Below are 18450 nucleotides of genomic sequence, written 5' to 3'. Positions count from 1 at the left end.
TTATGCTACAAATTATTTTGATATCTTTGGAATATTTTGCAAATTTTTTTTAAGAGCATACCAGCTTTTCTTTTATAAAGGAATTGAAAAATAAGAAAGATACGTTTATTGTCAATGTACTTTTTCGCGAAACATAGGCCGCAGACACTTGGAAAAATTAATAGAAAGTTAAAACACCCCTTCGGACATAGCAAGCGACGTTGCGTCACGTTACAGTCACGGTGACGTTCTGCTTGTTTTTAAATATTAATGGGACAGTTACGCAAACGTCATAGAGGTAGTTCTCTTTTGGCATTTGAAACGGTGACGTTATAAGCTCGGTTATACACGGCCGTACGGTCTGCGATAGGAAAATATACTTAAGTAGTAGAGAACCGTGTGTATTTTCAGCCAGTATTATCTACCGTCCTAAACTCCATTTTCTCTCAAACATTTACTTTCACGACGCGAGCGTTTCCAAGAAAATAAAACAAATCAGAGGTAATACCGAGGAGCCGAGTTCCAGTAGAAGAGCTACGGTATCCAGCCTTAAAGAAACTTCCCCGTAAATCGCGGACGTAATGCGCGAGAGGTACAATTGAAATGGCACGATAAGAAAAAAAGAAAAAAAAATATTATATATGTAAAAATACATATTTTTAAATTTCGTAATCCGAGGGCAGACTCTAGCCGGCTTTCCCATCCTCGAACTCATGTTAATTTTGTCCTGACTAGTCGGAACGGATTGCGTCACGTGGGTTCCATAAAGTCAAAACGAATTATGTTATGTGGGAAATGAATGCTCGGGCTTTTAGGGGTGAGAATTCAACAACGATCTCGTCAGCGCGGCCGACCTGGCGCGCCGCGAGAGAGAGATCTCTCTCTAGCTTCCAACCCTCGTTCCGTATTCGTCCCCAATCACCTAGCTTCAGCCCCCGCAACAGGCCGCACGCCCACACGAGAATGTTAGGCGCCCACGCAAAACCACCCTCAGCCTCCCCCTTTTTCCCCTCCACGCCGAGAACCGCGCGGTGACGAGGGGCTCACGGGGTACGAGGGGGTGTATTTTTTTTCTCGCGTCAGCAGACGATGCTCGATGACCTCCGCGTCAAGAGTTTCCCACCCTTTAGCCCTTCGGGCCGGTCGCGCGAGTACCTTTCGCAACGTGTACGGGAAGCCAATAAAAAAGATGGCAAGCAATAATAATTTTCTACATTATTTAGTCTCATCGTTTCCATAAAACGGTGGAGCGCGCAGTCCGATGAGCGGTGGGAAAGAAGACACCTTTTCATGCTTATCGCTACGGACCGTTTTCTATGTTTGCGGTATTGTCTTTAGGAAATTTCCATTGCGAGGGTGTTTCTGCAAAAAGATTCGCGCGACTGTGGAAACCCCTTGCTCCCTGTAAAGAGCTCGTTTCGACTCTTGAAGTATGTCTGAGATTCCCAGGGGCGATGTCGCGCGCTGCACTTAAAGTAATATCGTGCCCGATAGCATCGGCGGATCAACACTCGGTGATAGCTGTGAAGGGACTCGTTCCTTGACGAGCGAAACGAAAACTGACATCGGGATCGCGGACGGGGGAGGCTATTTTCGCGCGTGTCGTAAATAGCGTTTGCCCACCCCAGCGATAACGTTTCCTTCCGCGATGAAGCGATAAACGGTTTACGCAATTTTATGCAGCGCCACGTAAAGCACTTTTGATCTCGACAATGAATTTCGCTCGCTTAAGGCTCCTACTCGGGCGATCTATAAATTCGCGATGGGATTTGGAGCGACAGGTTCCTATTTATAATTTTATGTCGCGTGCTTTTTATATGCGTGCCGCCCGGTTTCTGCGGGTCAATTATCCGATGTATTACTCGACATGTAGCATTATAAATAGAATTTTGTCCCAATTTCCGTCGTAAATTATAAACTAGCTGAAAATGAGCGCGAGCTAATTTTAGACTGTTCACAATTTGCGGCAGGATTCTCTTAATAATTTTCACACGTTACTACAGAACAGCACGTGTGCATGTTTTTTTCATGAGCAAGGCAGCCCTTACGTTTTGTTTTTTTTTTTTTTTTTTAAGTGAAGTCCCTTTTAGTTCGATTATTCGTATCACTACAGAACTAACAAAAAGTAGAGAGAAAAAAAAAGAAACTCGAGTAATGATCACCCTGTCACTTTGTTAGAGAACTAGTTCTGTTTTTCGCGAGCAGACTCTATTCTTTATCTCTTTGCTACAAAGGGCTGCGGCATCGCTTCTCTTTGGTGCATCCGTCCTCGTACCGTAATTGACCTATTTTCATCGGTGTCGCCGTCGCAACTCGTCGCAGAACGCTTGCGCAAATTGATTTGCGCGCGTAGACGATACGGGGAAGGACAACCGGTGCTTCCGGTAAATTATGAAAGTCCGCATAGCGGTAGATTAGCGCTACGAGACCGGTATCGGATTGAAATTGAGATTAGATCGAAGCATGATAAATCGGAGCACGGACTCCTTCGAAGGATCGCAGCTGGCAGTTTCGGCAAAAATCGACACGCGTCGCTTTCCATTTAAAATTTTATTCAAACTTGATGGACGCACTTTGACTACGCTCGAGAAGAAAGCTAGAGAGTGTTTCTGATCGTAGAATCCATTTACAAGTTGTCGTTTTTTTTTTTTTTTCTTTATTATATTATTACTTTTGTATTTTTAGCACGACAGTTGAAGTGGCAATAAAACTCTATTTTTGGAATATATTTTAATTAATAAAAATAATTATATGTATATCGCGTTCTTTCTTGCGGTGATACTCGTTTATCTAATCAGGATCAAGTTTCTTTAATCAAGGCCAAATTTTTCCACGCAGAAATTTCTCTCTCTCTCTCTCATCCCTTCCTATCTGGATTCTAATTAGCCTCTCGCCCGCGACAGCCTCCCGGCTGACGTCGTGACGAAAGCTGAACGAAAAAGGAAAGCGGACGGCACGCGATGTTGGCCGAGTTTCCGGTTTGCGCGCCACACCTACGCTTTTCCCGACGAAGAAGGGAAAGTCGCGAGCTTTTCGTTTCCTCGCCGAGACGGTCGATCGACCGTCGCGATTCCCACGGATTTCGTAAAATCGCGTAAGCTTTCATCGAGTATTGAGCATCTTCCACCCGTGCCCTCTCTCCAAACCCCTCCGCAGGCCGGACTCCCATTGACGTCAGTCTCCGAGTCCGCCAAGTGGCGGATCCCCGTGGCATGACCGACCGGCCGAAGAGTGAGGGTTGATGGAGGGGTGAAACGATCTCTCCCCGGTCCTCCGCCACCCGCGCGACAGGGTGAAAAAGCAGTAGCGTCACGCGAATCGCATCCTCCCTCATTTATTTGCTCTTTTCCGACACGTGTTGCTCCGTTTTTACAACCATAAGCTGCATCGGCGACGAATCTGATTAAAGTAAAGAAAAAAATTAAATACCTACAAGTAATAAACGACGGAGCTCCTTTAGACGCAAGACTAACACCGCGCGCGAATATTAAATTGAGACGGAAGGCAAGATACGTACGGCTCGCGTTTAGAGATGAGTCCTCTGGTAATCAAGCTAGAGCACCGTGGAGTTACCTGAGTCTTTAGCGTGTGGGAAAAAGAGTCAGCGTAACGTTGAATTGATATTTATTTTAACTTACCGCTTTTCTTCGGGCGCTACGACCCTGCGCTGGGCGAAATGTAACAAGTTCGCAGAAGGGGATGGTCCTGAAGGAACGGATCGATGTTCCCGCTGCGTAGTAAAGGACGCCTGTTGATACAGCGACAGGAGCGGGTTCATTCATGAAAACGGCAAACGGCGCGAGCCCCGCCCCGCCGCGCCTGTTTCTCTCGTTCTTCCATTGTATTTCGTTTGTCACGGCGTTACTGGCGACGTGCGTGGCGACTTCGAAGCGCAATTCATATTACGCGAACTGCACATTATTCTGAAAAGAAACGATATCGTATTTTTATTCGAAAAGGGGGGGAGAGGGTGATGCGATCTCCGCGGCTGATCGACGTCACGCAAGTTTTGAAAGGAAGACGTCTATTTTCAGGATGAGAAATACCTCTCTGTAATTGTCTGGATAATCGGCGTAACGCATTCCTAAAAAAACGAGAAAGCCTTAATATGATAATTTAAAGACTCCAAGCGGTTCTTTTTACTTGGAAAAAGGTACTGGGATATTCAAGAGTTAACTGAAACGGAAATAAATTATGTTTGAGAGCAAAAAGATATAGAAAAAAATAAAATAAAAAGTTACCAGTGGAAAGTATGCATCCTGTCTGCTCTACGTTGATTCGTACTACTTCCTTAATTGCGACGCCGAGATCGTGCCGGCTCATGAACGATTTCGTTGAAGCTAAATTTGATATCCGCTTCGTTACACACTGACGAGACGTATCGTTGCAGGCCATTATTCAGGTACTTGGATATTCAAGAGTCAGCTGAAACGGGAGATAAATTATGTTCGAGGGCAAAAAAAGGAAAAAATAAAAGATTAGCAGTGGAAAGTATTCACGTCTGATCTACGTTGATTCGTACTACTTCGTTAATTGCGACGCCGAGATCGTGCCGGCTCATTAACGATTTCGTCGGGGCTAAAATTAACATCCGCTTCGTTACGTACCGACAACGAGACGTATCGTTGCAGGCCATTATTCAGGCACTTGGATATTCAAGAGTTAGCTTGATCGGAGATAAATTATGCTCGAGGGCAAAAAAAGGAAAAAATAAAAGGTTACCATTGGAAAGTATGCATCTGTCTGCTCTACGTTGATTCGTACTACTTCGTTAATTGCGATGCTGAGACCGTGCCGGCTCATTAACGATTTCGTCGGGGCTAAAATTTATATCCGCTTCATTACGTGCTGACAGCGAGACGCATCGCTGGAGGCCGTTATTCAGTGGGACGTACGTTTCAATAACAAAATGGACAGGCTTCGGTGCGAATGAAGTACGCTACGAGTCGCCACTGTCTTCGCTTCGAAGCTCGACATCTCGATAAAGCAGGCGCTTCATGTTCCATCTGGCTATCTAATGCCGCGAAGTGAATGTTGGCGGCACTAGCGTCCAGGAGTTTTCTTCCTTTCTCCTTTCGCCCTTCTTTTTTGCTTTCTCGATGACCGTGCAATCAATCCGCGAGCAAGAGGAGACTTGACCCGAACGGTAAACGAAACGGGGAATCGAAAGGTTAGCGGTTTGGAACAGCCAGTTTTGATCGAGGTGACATTTCCCTCTTTGTTTCGGTCGTGTTTACGTTTAACTTGCAGGCCCCGATCAGCTGGAACGACTTGCAAACGGTTTTTTGAGAGATCGCACCCGATAAAGCATAATGCTCTAAACGTTTTTTCTTTCGGGATCCTAGTTGAGCAAAACCCGAGGACAATGAGTTTTTCGGAAAAGGGACAGGAGAGTATATCCAAGGAGGAATGGATGTCGAAGCTAGAAGAGAGCTCTTACACACAAAAAATGTCGATGAACAATTTAATTATGAATTACTTAGTCACAGGTAATAAATTCTTCGTGCCCGTGTCGATTTGTTGTCGAAGTTGTCTTGGTAATGAAATGCCTTTTTCGCCGAGCAGAGGGATTCAAGGAGGCTGCCGAAAAGTTCCAGCAAGAGTCGGGAGTAGGCCCGACCGTAGAGTTGAGCTCGCTCGACGACAGGATCCGTATTCGCGACGCAATACAGAACGGCCGTATTCAGGAAGCGACGGACTTGGTGAATCAGCTGCATCCCGAATTATTGGACAACGATAGATATCTTTACTTCCATCTGCAACAGTTGCATCTAATTGAACTGATACGTACAGGTAGAGTCGAGGAGGCACTCCAGTTCGCTCAGGATCAGCTGAGCGAAGCTGGCGAGTCGGATGATAATATATTGTGCGAATTGGAACGTACATTGGCACTGTTGGCTTTCGATGAGCCGCACAAAAGTCCGTTCAGCGATCTTCTACACCCAACCCACAGACAGAAAGTAAGTATCATCCGCTTTGTGTCTCTTCAATTTGTGTTGTAAATTTTTTAATTAATACATTATTTTTGCAGATTGCAAGCGAATTAAATGCCGCTATATTAAAAATGGAACACAGAGAATCTACCAGCCCGCGGCTTAACAATTTATTAAAGATGATATTGTGGGCCCAAGATGAATTGGATAAGAAAAAAGTCAAATATCCCAAGATGACTGATTTAGGTAGTGCCACAATTGAAGACACAAAATAATTTTTTAGTAGACAAAGACTGGGAATGTGTCTCAATTTTATTTATAAATGAGATCAAATATCTTAAATTAACTAGATGTTGTAATTTTGTATAAATTTTTTGTTTATTTTAGGAAAATATGTTTAAATTTTAATCTTATACAACATCAGAAAGAAAGAGAGAAATGGGATGTATAGTATCGTTAATATATTCATTATAATAAGTAATGCTTGAAGTAACGCATCATTGTTACAATTGCTGGAGATAAAAACTATTGCAATATTTCTTGTTTCCCGATAATTATCATTAATGCAGATAGAACCGATAGAGAATCTTTTAGGTTTTGCATACATGCATTAATTTTATTTACTAGGAATACTACATGTATATATAACACGTGCAAAATTAAATCAACATAATTCTATTATTACCTAATTGTAAAAAATACATATAAATATAACATTCGATAATACACATATGTCATAATAATCCCATAAATAACAACCTTTATAATGACGTAATAATTGTGACTGATGATCTTCTTTTTAATGGTATGAAAGAGTTTATTTCTAGAATAAGTGATACAATAATTCAACACTTAAGTTTAAGCTCTTAAGTTAAAATTTTCTTCCAAAAAGATTCATATATTGTCTCGCAATTCTTTTTCTATGATGTTTAATATATTTCACAGTGTAAAATTCAATGTATAATTATTGCTAAAAAAAAAAAAAAGTCGACTACCACCCGAACATATATTCCATCGCTTTCGTAACTAAACTGCCTGATTTTTGTGGCACGTTTTCTGGTACTTGCGCGGTTTGCGGGCTGAAATGTTGATTGTAACCGGCCGCTAAAGATCTCAATTTTCGTCGCCTAACGGAAGGTGGTGCGCTGAATGGAGATTGGCTGATTCTACCCGCTGCTGACAGCGATCTCATGCTTCCATTTAGTTTAGCACGATTTTCTTTATCGCAGCCCAAAACGACGCCCTCGTCCGTGCATGGTATAACGCCGATCATAATCGTACCCGAAACAATACTACCATTGCACATAAGAGCCTTTTGCGCTTCCTGTTCCGATGCACACTTAAGGTGTATCCAATTACTTTGGGGCTGCGGTGCTGGATGTTTATCCACTATACGTACTCTACTAGAAATGTGAGACAGAACGGCATTGACGTCGGTCGGCAGGAAGCCGAAAACTGTTACCCATTGCAACAGACTCTGCGATTCGTTCGTAGTGAGATTTATCGAATTGTCGGGAAACATGAGCGGACTGCCCAACGTATTCGACATTAATTTAGATTGATTTATAGGTGTGGTCATGATAGGTGGATTTACAGTGGACGCAACTGGTGTCGACAGATGCGTGATATCGAGAGTGTCGAACAACCCACGCGTCGGTGGCCCTCCCGTATGATTCTTCGTGGTTATTTGTGGCGAAGGAGAAGTGGTATTTCCGAATACTGCCTTTTGACGATTAGACCGGTACGAATCTGGAGATCCGTACGACACTGACGACAGCAGACTGGCGTTGGTGATATTTAAATGACGTGGATTATCTTGAGGGCTCATTACATTGATTTTAGCAGGCTAAAATTTAAGAAACATACGTTAGCGACGTTTAATGTACACGGAGTGTCCGAAATAAAATGTCACGAATTATGGCCAGATTATTTGTAAATCCGTATGGAACTTTTCGTCTTTAATTCTAATTCCTTACCGACGGTTTTACCGATGTGACATTTTATTTCGAACATTTTGTATTTCGGGTTAATAATAAAATATGTTCTCACGGTATTAGTGTCTCCCAGGAGAAAGCTCGGCAAGTAGGAGGAAGAATTTCCTGGACTACTGGCACTTTGGACAGGACTATTTACAGGTGATCCTAGAGTCATAGGCTCCATCTAATGAAACAATAATTTTCATGAAACTCAACATTCAGAAATATTGTTCAAGCTACATATAATATAGCAAAATTTTTATTCCATTTTAACGCGTTAATGTACAATGTATTCTTACACCCGAAACGAAATAAAGAGAATTTCAAAATACTTTTTAGGTTATTATTCAATTTCCTTCGACCATCACAGATAATTATTTCGATAATTATCGAAACACTTTGAGAAACGTCGTTAGTCCCGATTACTTACGGTGTGGAAAAAAAATTCACAGCTTCCAAATTGATTTTTCGAGCACAGCTAGAATAAATAATAATACTTTGAAGTAAAAAGGAAGACCATTTGCGATCTCGTCGCGTAAAGAGGGCTCTGGAGGCCAGCTGGAAATGACGAGAGACGGACGGACGGACGGACGGGACGGGACGGGTGCGCGCGGACCCCCAACCTCGATGGATCCCTGATGACGCCATGATCTACGTCGCCGTGTCGCACAGCCGCGGATCGTGTAGGCGCGGATCCAGCCAGCCAGGCCCCCCTTTTTAATCATGAGTACCATCGGTCGCAAGTCCTACCTTCGGACGTGAGCGCATCCAGCGACCGCCGTTTAAAATTCGGTAATCGCCCGCATCTCGTAGCATACGCCCGTCTGTCCATTCGCGGTTCCGCGCGTGCTTGACGTTTTCGTGGACCAGCGATTAGAGACAAAAAGCGGCCCGCCGCCGCCGCCGCTGCCGAGGTGTGCCCGCGCCCGCGCGCGCGCGCGCGCACGTCGACGTGCCCGCTCGAGGAAAGTTCTTCTCTCCCGCACGCGTGTGTGCACGCGTGACTCGGCGTGAGAACCTAACCCGTGGCGACCGTGGGAATCGTCGGCGGGGGTCCGCACGACCGGTCCATCGCGACCTCCCGGACGGAGGCCTCGTTGTCTCCCGGATATCTTCTCGACCTGCCGCTCGGAAAACGGAAACGGGCGACCCCTTCTCCCCCCTCGGCCCTCCCTCCCCGGCGAATGACACATCTCGGTGGAACGAACCGAAATCGTAAATCGTAAATAACATGCCGTCAAATTAGTAGTGAATCCTGTAGATGTGCACTTGTCGTTATTGCAATATGTTTGGCGTTTTCTCTCACGGGAAATTAGTGTCTTAGTGCATTTCTCCCATTGTTTTCCCCGCATTTAAATTTGTGTATTATATTGTCTCTTGCCTTTTACAGGATAGAAAGAATGTCTGTGCCACCACCGCCACCGCCTCCCCAGGCCAATGCTTCCGTGGGCCCACCAGTGGGCGACAACAGAGGCCTGTTGCTGCAGTCTATAAGAGCAGGCAAAACTCTGAAGAAGACTACTACAGTGGATAAAAGCGCACCTGCTGTTGCTGGTAAATAATTGAACTTGAAAGCTATCAACCTCGTGCATACCGTATCAGCCGTCAAACTCGAAAAGAAAAACGTAACAGTAATCGTAAGCCGACAGATAGAAGATAATGTGAAATATTCGTTTTGCAGGAAGGGTTAAAGGTGAATCGACAAATGTTTCGTCAAGCAATAGCTGTATTAAAATTAGTAACGGCGTCACCACCACCAATTCGAGCAATGGACGCATGTTACTTGGCGATTTATTTGTGGGTGGTATGCCAAAGTTGAAACCCACGGGACTGAGAGGTAACAAGACCGAGAAGGAAGAGCAAAGTGTGAATAATTCTAGTTTCCTTCATTCTTCGCCCGGATCGTCCCACAGTATAAAACGTGGCCCGCCACCAGTTCCACCACCAGCCGCACAAAAACCGCAGTTATTCAGCCAGGTAAAATAACGTGCTACTCAAATGGCTTTCGCCACGTATCTATAATATCTCGCGCGTATATCAGCAAAATTATTAATTTCGCGCAGGGGCAAAGCGTCACCGATTCTATAACGAGCAATCCAGAGGTTGTGCCAAGAGGATTCGCGAAATCACCCATTGTGCCTAAATTAGCGCCGTCTGCCACCCTGCAGAAACCATCACCGCCGCCGAAGAAGCTCAATCTAACGAGTAACACAAGTGTAGCGAGAGCGCAGAGCATGCGGCTGCCACGATCACCGCCGGTCTTGGTGCCGTTTTCCTTGCACCAGTCGCAAGATTGTTTGAACGAGGCTGCCATGCCGCAGCCCGCGAGACCCGCGATGCGAATTCTTAGGCCGCCAGTGACGAAGCCACCGTCACCGCCAATCTCAAGAACGAACATGCCCGTGTCGAGATTACCGTCTGAGTCACCATCGGCACCACCGGTGCCGCCGGCCTCGCGGTCGAACACGATGCCCATCACGAGAGCGGCTCCGCCGCCGCCGTCAAGGATCGCGGTCACCGCGCCATGTATACCGCCTCCTCCACCGCCTCTTCCCCATCGGCCCGCACCGACGCATCAGAGACTGGCACCGCCGCCGCCACCCTCGACGCCTCCTACACCTCCTACAAGAAGTCTGTCGGTGCGCAACGGCGGCAGCCAAGCGGGAACCTCTGTCGACCTGGAGGTACGGTTCGCCGATATGTTTCACATCTCGTCGAATTTTCCACAACCGGAACCCTTCAGAGGCTTCACAAAGATTTATAGTAGCAGGAATGGTAAGAATATTCCTACAACAAGTATATTCTTTGACTTATCGCTGTAAAGCACTTGACGCTTGTGATAATGATAAAGGCATATTATCCTTTTTCATTGTAGAATTATATACACAGCTTCCTATATCGTTATGGCACGACGTTTTACTTTTTAACGTCGCGAAAAGTCTTAGAGTTGACGTAAAACGTTAATTAAATAATTGCCTTAAGAAAAATGTTAAATAAATAATTTTGAACGTTGATTAGAATATTTTTTTATGACATTAAAAGGTAAAATGGTGTGCCGTACATCGCCGTATATCTATATACGCGTATCCTTCGATCGTATCCTGAGTACGTGCATGTTGCAATTAAAATTAATTAATGCGATCTCTCGTGGAATACATATACAATTACGTGTGATTATTACTATATGTGATGCATTTCTATAATAATATTCTATGTATTTCTTTCTGTAATATTATTTTTTAAGGTTTTTTTCAAAGTACTAACTTTTTCCGACGCCGCTTCTCTACCTTGCAGCAAAAAATACAAGGCATGAAGACACTAAGCATATGACACAAACAGCTTTATTTATAACCAGGGGCATGTATACGTTAAAACTGCATGCATGCGATTGCACTTTTAAAATTAATATTCATAATGTAACTTATTACATTGTCCGTACATCGGTCCGCTATGAACAGAAAATAATCCTTATATTTAAAAAATTACAGCAGCAAAGCAACAAGCACCAGCTCCACCTCTTCAACCGTCATCTACTCCTAACACCCTGCATCCGTTAAACACTTCGTCTGGGAATAAACAGTGGCAACATAATGCAACTTCTTTGGCATATTAAAAATTTATGCATACTTAAATCATTGCTTCGTGCATTGATATCGTTTGAAAACTTCTTGATGCTGCCACAATAAAACAAAATATTAAACTAAGTGAGCATGTGAAAAATGTGTGAATTGATGGAGTATAAAAGTTTGAGAGAGAGAGGTTTTCGAATTTACAAACCCAATTATATAATAAAATGTTTTAGACAATATTTTATGTACAGTTTATCTTAGAAAAAAAAGGAATATATTTAATATAGATTATACTTATATATATGCATATATACACGTGTTTTTTTGTGTTTGTATGTGTGTGGATTTGTGCATGTGTCCGTGTATGTGCGAGCGTGTAAATATGTACACGTGTACATATGCATATATTATGTATCATTAGAATTTCTCTAGGCCTGTTATTATCTAACAGATATCTAAAAATGATTAAAGATGAAAGTGGAAGGCACATTTATTTTCATTTTAAGAACAACATATTCATTTAATCTTCTTAATCATTGTATTACATTATTCTTTTCTTATTTATCTCTGTAAAATGAATAAATATTACTAAAGTCCTTAATTCAAGATATTGTATCGACATATATAAAAAAATTTTCTTCAACTATTGATAATTATTTATTTAGGCATTAACAAAGGCCAAAATATATAAAGATGCAACTTATTTTTCAATACTAATAAACGATTGCACGCACACGTAGTAGCAATTCGTTGACTTAATAATTGTATTAATATTGTATAATAAAAATACAATCTTTATATATACATGCAGAATGGTAACAGTGGTCAATATATTTTTTAAATGAAATAGAATGTTCTTTTTTTTTAACTAACAACATCTTTTATTACTTTTTTTATAATAGAATAATATTAAATGTGTAAATCTTTTCAAATTCTATTGCATATCAACTTGTACAGTTAAACAGTTTGTTTTAGTACGATGCATTTTAAAAGAGAATAAATACAATTTATGATAATGTATTTCATTTTAGGGAAAAAGTACCATTTTGTAGTTATCAAAGAAAAAAAATTGAGAACCGTGTTAATAAATAAATCCGTACGTACATAATTAATGGTCGCTACATTTGTTTCAAAGAAAAAAAAAAAAAAAAAAACCATTTAAAAAATAAATATTTTTGACAGATAAATGTCTCGAAAAAATAATTTTAGTTAAAGTTAAAGGTGATAATCGTTTAAAACATTTATGGTAATGCATAATTCGACATAAAACAATGTAAAATGACGATAATATCACATTAGACAAAAACTTTATAATTCAAGTTCCCTCTCAATAATTCTACGATATTCTTCGAAACCTTCTTCAACACATCGAACCGATCCTTCTCCACAAACCCATAATTCTGTACAAACCATTTGGATTAAACGTTCATCGTGCGATACCAATATTACACCAGCCTACAATAAAAATATAATTTATTGAGATATACAAATGTAATATGTTTGATTTTAGTTAACTCTCATCGCTACCTCGATCGGCTTGATTTTCCAATGATTGGGAGTCGATCGCCACCGGGAAATCCAGCCGATCAAAGTAATGATGGTAGTCAACTGACGCGAAATTAGAAATGACGTGGGCGCTTTGTAATATCTAGCAATGATAAATTCTCACTTGGCAGTTGTTGAGAGCTTTTCCCAATGCCTCGATTGATTCGATATCGAGATGATTCGTGGGCTCGTCGAGCACTAGAAAATTTGGCATTGCGGCGCACATTAATGCGAACGCTACTCTAGACTTCTGTCCTCCTGAAAGGGAATTTATGGTTTGCAAAGCCAAATTACCGCTTATGCCGAAACTCCCAAGCATTCGCCTATATTCTTCGATTGGTTTACCTGTCGATGCGAACAATAATCGTCAACAGATGTTTCCTTTTTATGGATCACGCGCTTACCGCGATTACGTACCGGGAAAATGCATTTGTAACAGTTCGACGGGACAAACATTCATGTCCAATTGATCAACGTGATGTTGACTAAAATATCCAAACTTAAGATTTCGGTGTACATGTACCGTGCCTCGTGTCGGACTCAATGCACCTGTAATAATTTTCAAGAGCGTAGTTTTACCCGCACCATTCTCCCCGACGATGCAAATGCGCGATTGCAGATTGGCAGTAAGATTCACGTTGCTGAATACTAAATCAATCCCGTTGTAACTGTACGAGACTTCATTGAGCTGCAATATCGGTGGACTTAAAGGTTCAACTTCAGGGAAATTGAGTGTCACTTCGCTTTCCTTCTTCATTGGCTTTAAGTCAGGTCTATCGAATAACATAGAAAAAAAACGTAAAGTAAATTTCCGATTGCTGACGAGTGAATTGCGTAGCAAATTAAATTATTGAACTTACAATTTTTCTAACATTTTTATCTTGCTTTGTACACTAGACGCGCGATTCGCATTGTATCGGAATTTATCAATAAATTCCTGTACGTGCGCTCTCTTCGCTTGTTGAGCTTCATACTCTCGTTGCTGGTTTCTCTCGCGCTCACCTTTCGTTTTTATAAATTGTTCGTAATTGCCACGATACGCTTCTATTTTTTGTTCACGCAAGTAGAGAATATCAGTAGGCACCTGTTGAAAAGATAAAGATAAGATAATTAATTACGATAATATACATTTGTGGAGAAGAAAATACTCACGGTATCTAAAAACTTTCGGTCATGCGACACTACAAGCAATGTTTTTGGCCACGTTTGCAAATACTTTTCCAACCACAGAATCGCTTTGATATCCAACATGTTGGTCGGTTCATCGAGCAGTAATAAATCTGGCTTGGAGAACAATGCCCTCGCGAGAGCGAGTCTCATTCGCCAGCCACCGGAAAACGCTTTAGTGGGCCAAGACTGTCTCTCGACGGAGAATCCGAGTCCCGACAAAATCGCGCTTGCTTTAGCAGGTGCCTTGTCGACCTCGGCTAACTGCATCGCTTCGTAAACCCGAGCTAATTCTTCATCTAACGCGTCATTCTCCTTAGAGCCATCCTTTTCTATCGTTGCCTGCAACTTGACCTCCTGACTGAGCAACGCGCTCCGTTCTTCGTCGCATTCCAATACAGATTCGAGTGCGGATGTGTCGTCGCCCGCTACTTCTTGCTCGACGTGTAAAACTCGTACATGCGACGGTATTCTCAATTGCTTGCTAAAAAGCAATCGGGGTTGACCCGGATTAATCGGAAATTCGGACGATAAACGAGTTAAAGATAATATATTGCCCAGCAATACCTTGATATCATTCGAAGCAGAGTAGTTTTACCGAGCCCATTTCTGCCTATTAAACCGTATCGTCTGCCGAATGCAAGCGTCAAGTCAGCACCTTGCAACAATACTCTATCGCCGTAAGCGACATCGAAGTTCTCTATTCTGATGTCCTGAGCCTTATTAACTCCACCTTTCGTCTCCATCCGGCTATCTTTCTTACTCGTCATTTGGCTGGCACTGGCTGTACTTTCAGCCATATTATTGGCAGTATTAATACGAGAAGCCGATCCCTGCTCGTTTACAATTCGTCTTTCCTGTTTTTGTTGCAACTTTGCCTCAGCCTTTTCCAGCTTCTTGGCATCTACTTTCTATCGCAAAAACGAGTAAAATTAACATATAAGTAACATCTACAAATACGACGTTAAATACGAATATCAATAATATAAGGGCGTCTACGATCGAATAAAAAAAATTTTAAAGGTGGAATAATCACATAAAAAATATGAAAAAAAATCTGTAAGAGTAACTGTAATCATTACCATCGCGTCGTCCCTAGTTGTAACCCATATACTTTTAATTTGTTCGACCTGTTCTTCCAAAGTAGCGGCTAGCGAACCCAGATGCACCGGAGCATTTAATACTTTGTTAACGCCGTTTCTCCTCTTATCCATGTCACTGCCGTTTGAGCTACCTTTCAATATTTCCAACAGCCTTCCGCATATTTGCCTGTATGTAAAATGCAAGGTGAGTACAGTGAAATAATCAACCAGCTAAAGCGGCCGGGGCCGGAGAAAGATTGACAGATCTTGCGACCTGGAATACGGTGAGAGCGGGGAATGAGTGTAAAATGGAAGTTCCCGGGCGCGAGATCGACCGGCCGTTTCGCCAGCCAGTTAATCAGAGAATGAGAACAAGTGCGAGCACATTTACAGACCTAACCTCGTTTTCTGATTTGTCAGCCACCTCGTGCAGCACCTGTCCGATCGCCTCGTAGACCTCGTCACCGTCCTCGAAATCGTCCTTCGAACTGTCCAGAATGCCTGTGGGCGAAAAAATTAACGTGCCAGAGTCAAATAAATTAACTCCCCGTCGCAGATAGAAAAGCGGCAGCCGTTTCCACAGCGGGGCAACGTACCTTGGACATACTGATACAGGTCGTCGTCTATCGTTGGGAATTGGCTGCGAATATACTCGCCGCAGGTCGCCATAATAATCACTACACCGATTTAACAAGTACAGGATAGATTTTTAATAAAAAAAAGGGTGAGGAAGCGAAAGATATCGGAGCCTCCGGATCGGATATCACGGCACCTGGCTCGCTTTCGATAGCTCTCGGTGGACGGCCGTCACGATTACACGTCAGGGCCTCCGGCGAGCTGCGCGCTGCGCGAGCGAACACATGTTCGCCGCCATCGTTGGACAAGCCTCGGGCGGCCTCGGTCCGGCTCGACACCCGCTACTCCGCGATTCAAAAACGCTCTGCTACGTATCGCCTGCCGCGCGTCGCGCCAGAATTTGAACGATTTTGTCTTTTCTTTTTTTTTCAGATTTTTTCCTGGTAGTTTCGCCGCGCGTAATCCTCGCGAGTGCACGAAGATCCGCGCGGCGAGCCCCCGGAGTCCAACGACCGCCGCGGTGACGGCCATCTTGTAGCTGTCAAACGCGAGGCCTGCCGTTGACGGTGCGCGAGAGCCCAGGGGAGCCCTCGGTGTCGCGTCGTCCGGGCTCCGGCATTCCGCGCTTGACGCGCCCGACTTTCGGAGTCCTCGGTGCACGGGTGCAGCCCGCAGATTGCGCTTCTCCGCGCGTTGAACGCGTGCGAATCGACCGCAGGGGGGGGGGTTTGTTCTCTAGGTTAACCGCGCGTCTGACCCATCGCCGTCCGCGGCGCCCCAGGTGTCCGGGCATAGTAAATAATCTGAGGTGATCGTTAGCAACGGAATCGGAACCGGATCCCTCCATGCACCTCTGCTGAGGCCGCGCGAAGAGCCGAAGAAACCGTGGGCTGTGGGGAAGAGGTCGAGTAGGGCCAGCAAAGTCGTTGACGGGGCGCGAACGCCCCGCCGCGAAAGAACGCCCTGGCGGAGGCTCGCGAGAACGATCAGACGATCGACGTTGCGGGGTCGGATGCCGAGAAATTGCGCGCCAGCATGGACGAACATGAAATACTTGTCCTTCCGCCCTTCTCTCGTGCCAGCAACAAGGAACGCGCCAGGAAAAAGCTCTGGCGCAGCGCGGTAGAGATCGTCGCGAGCGACGACGACGACTCCGATGTAGACGAGCACGAGTGCGCCTTCTTTCCAGCCAAACGTCACTGCGCTCAGTTATCCAAAGTTGACGAAACACCGGACTCGGTAATTAAAAGAATTTGTAATTTAATTTCACGTTAGTTTAAATTAATGTAACTGTTAATTCATCAAAATGATTATTACTCATTTTGCAATTTTATAATCTTGCAATGCTTTTTTTATTTTTATTTTATTTTATTTTATTTTATTTTTTTTGTTTTTATTTTGTTATTAATTTGCAGTATGTTGAGCTTTTATAATTCGATGAGAAATAATTACAGACTGTGTACAAGAAATAATTATTGCTCTAGGAACAGCAGACAAGTGCTAACACGGAAGCGTCGGCCAGCAAGGTGGGAAATATCGATTACGACGAAATTATTTATCAAATACAAATTGAAGAAAAGCTTAAATTGTGGCAAGCCTTTCAAGAGGAAGAAGGATCCATGGATAACAGCATCAACGAAGTTTTGGCGTACTACAGAATGATGCATCCGCCCGATCCTCTGGAGGAAGAGTCGGTTGGTTCGAGATTCCATTTATCATATAGAGGAAACGATATGGAGGACACGGCAGTGACAATGGCGATCCGTAATCACGGCTTAGTCCAATCAGCCGAGCTCGCTCTTCAGCCTCATTATTGTAAATGCATAGGTGTCGATTGTTCCTTTTCGTCCAAATGTATGTACGAACTCGAGGACTTTCCCTATGGGACGGTCTACAGCAATGTGGAGTCCGGGAGATGCAATGCGCTGGATGCGAATAAAGTATACGAATGTGATCAACCTGAAGACTTCCTGGAGCGTGCCGTCGGCGAGGCAATCAAGAAGAAAGGTCTAAGCGCCCTGAGTGTCGATTACGGTTGATTGACTCTTGGTTAACACCCACCCTTATTTCTCGATGTATTTATATATAATAGTGTAATACATCCCTAATTGTTGTGCTCCATAAATCTATCGCGGCTATATATATATTTTTTTTTTATTTTAAATTTTGGTCGTGCGAAAGTTGTAACGCGTTATTCGGCGAGCGATAATCTTGAAACATTTATACTTGAATACGCGTATATACATATATATATATTTATACATATATGTATATACATATACACATTCCAATGTAACAACTTGCTTACGACAAGACATCTTAACTCGTTTTATTCAGTAATGTGAAGTTGCTATAGTGATTTATATGTTTGTTAATTCTTTTGATAGCCAGCCATATATAGTATTAAATCTATATAAATTATGTTTTCATACAAGAGTATGAAAATGTAATCGAATTCATATATATATATATATTTTTTTTTTTTTAAACATATATATGTATATATATATGTTAAAAAAATTAGTCTTGTAAATCATATATAATTGAGAAGTATAAGCAGCTCTATTTTTATTATAGTATAAAATTTCTTTTAATTAGAAATGTGTACATTTTCCTTTTTTTG

The 18450-nt window shown here is 42.9% G+C and overlaps 4 protein-coding genes across 12 annotated transcripts; 2 read left to right on the top strand and 2 right to left on the bottom strand.

The window, feature by feature from the left end:
• The first annotated feature begins 4976 nt into the window (after positions 1-4976).
• Positions 4977-6864, top strand: Hou (GID complex subunit 8 homolog protein Houki). 5 transcript variants are annotated; one of them, XM_070655109.1, is made up of 5 exons: positions 4990-5149; positions 5230-5468; positions 5545-5939; positions 6011-6158; positions 6300-6864. In XM_070655109.1, exons 2-5 carry the CDS (start codon positions 5345-5347, stop codon positions 6311-6313), a joined length of 681 nt encoding a protein of 226 aa, XP_070511210.1. In that variant the 5' UTR covers positions 4990-5149; positions 5230-5344; the 3' UTR covers positions 6314-6864. The 5 variants fall into 5 exon arrangements, with proteins under 5 accessions (XP_070511209.1, XP_070511210.1, XP_070511206.1 ...); XM_070655108.1 differs by having other exon boundaries at positions 4977-5125; positions 5325-5468; positions 6011-6864; XM_070655105.1 differs by having other exon boundaries at positions 6011-6864.
• Positions 6706-8767, bottom strand: LOC139101726 (nucleoporin Nup35-like). Of its 2 annotated transcripts, XM_070655099.1 has the most exons (4): positions 8639-8766; positions 8319-8366; positions 7962-8072; positions 6706-7758 (listed from the first exon to the last, which is right to left on the bottom strand). In XM_070655099.1, exons 1-4 carry the CDS (start codon positions 8702-8704, stop codon positions 6904-6906), a joined length of 1080 nt encoding a protein of 359 aa, XP_070511200.1. In that variant the 5' UTR covers positions 8705-8766; the 3' UTR covers positions 6706-6903. The 2 variants fall into 2 exon arrangements, with proteins under 2 accessions (XP_070511200.1, XP_070511201.1); XM_070655100.1 differs by lacking the exon at positions 8319-8366 and having other exon boundaries at positions 8639-8767.
• On the top strand, positions 8401-12270 carry LOC139101719 (uncharacterized). 3 transcript variants are annotated; one of them, XM_070655090.1, is made up of 5 exons: positions 8401-8680; positions 9279-9442; positions 9570-9865; positions 9952-10663; positions 11377-12270. In XM_070655090.1, exons 2-5 carry the CDS (start codon positions 9289-9291, stop codon positions 11499-11501), a joined length of 1287 nt encoding a protein of 428 aa, XP_070511191.1. In that variant the 5' UTR covers positions 8401-8680; positions 9279-9288; the 3' UTR covers positions 11502-12270. The 3 variants fall into 3 exon arrangements, with proteins under 3 accessions (XP_070511191.1, XP_070511190.1, XP_070511189.1); XM_070655089.1 differs by lacking the exon at positions 8401-8680 and adding an exon at positions 8858-9110 and having other exon boundaries at positions 11133-12270; XM_070655088.1 differs by lacking the exon at positions 8401-8680 and adding an exon at positions 8861-9110.
• A 41-nt stretch (positions 12271-12311) lies between these two features.
• Positions 12312-16132, bottom strand: LOC139101711 (ATP-binding cassette sub-family F member 3). Of its 2 annotated transcripts, none has more exons than XM_070655077.1 (9): positions 15848-16132; positions 15652-15752; positions 15252-15438; positions 14737-15080; positions 14155-14653; positions 13863-14086; positions 13420-13775; positions 13127-13347; positions 12312-12912 (listed from the first exon to the last, which is right to left on the bottom strand). In XM_070655077.1, exons 1-9 carry the CDS (start codon positions 15854-15856, stop codon positions 12766-12768), a joined length of 2088 nt encoding a protein of 695 aa, XP_070511178.1. In that variant the 5' UTR covers positions 15857-16132; the 3' UTR covers positions 12312-12765. The 2 variants fall into 2 exon arrangements, with proteins under 2 accessions (XP_070511178.1, XP_070511177.1); XM_070655076.1 differs by having other exon boundaries at positions 15647-15752; positions 15848-16131.
• Positions 16133-18450: the final 2318 nt, after the last annotated feature.

Source organism: Cardiocondyla obscurior, linkage group LG04 (assembly GCF_019399895.1).
Source record: "Cardiocondyla obscurior isolate alpha-2009 linkage group LG04, Cobs3.1, whole genome shotgun sequence".
Lineage (NCBI taxonomy): Eukaryota > Metazoa > Arthropoda > Insecta > Hymenoptera > Formicidae > Cardiocondyla > Cardiocondyla obscurior.
The sequence above is the reverse complement of the archived record's forward strand: the minus strand, read 5'-3'. Positions and strand labels throughout refer to the sequence as shown.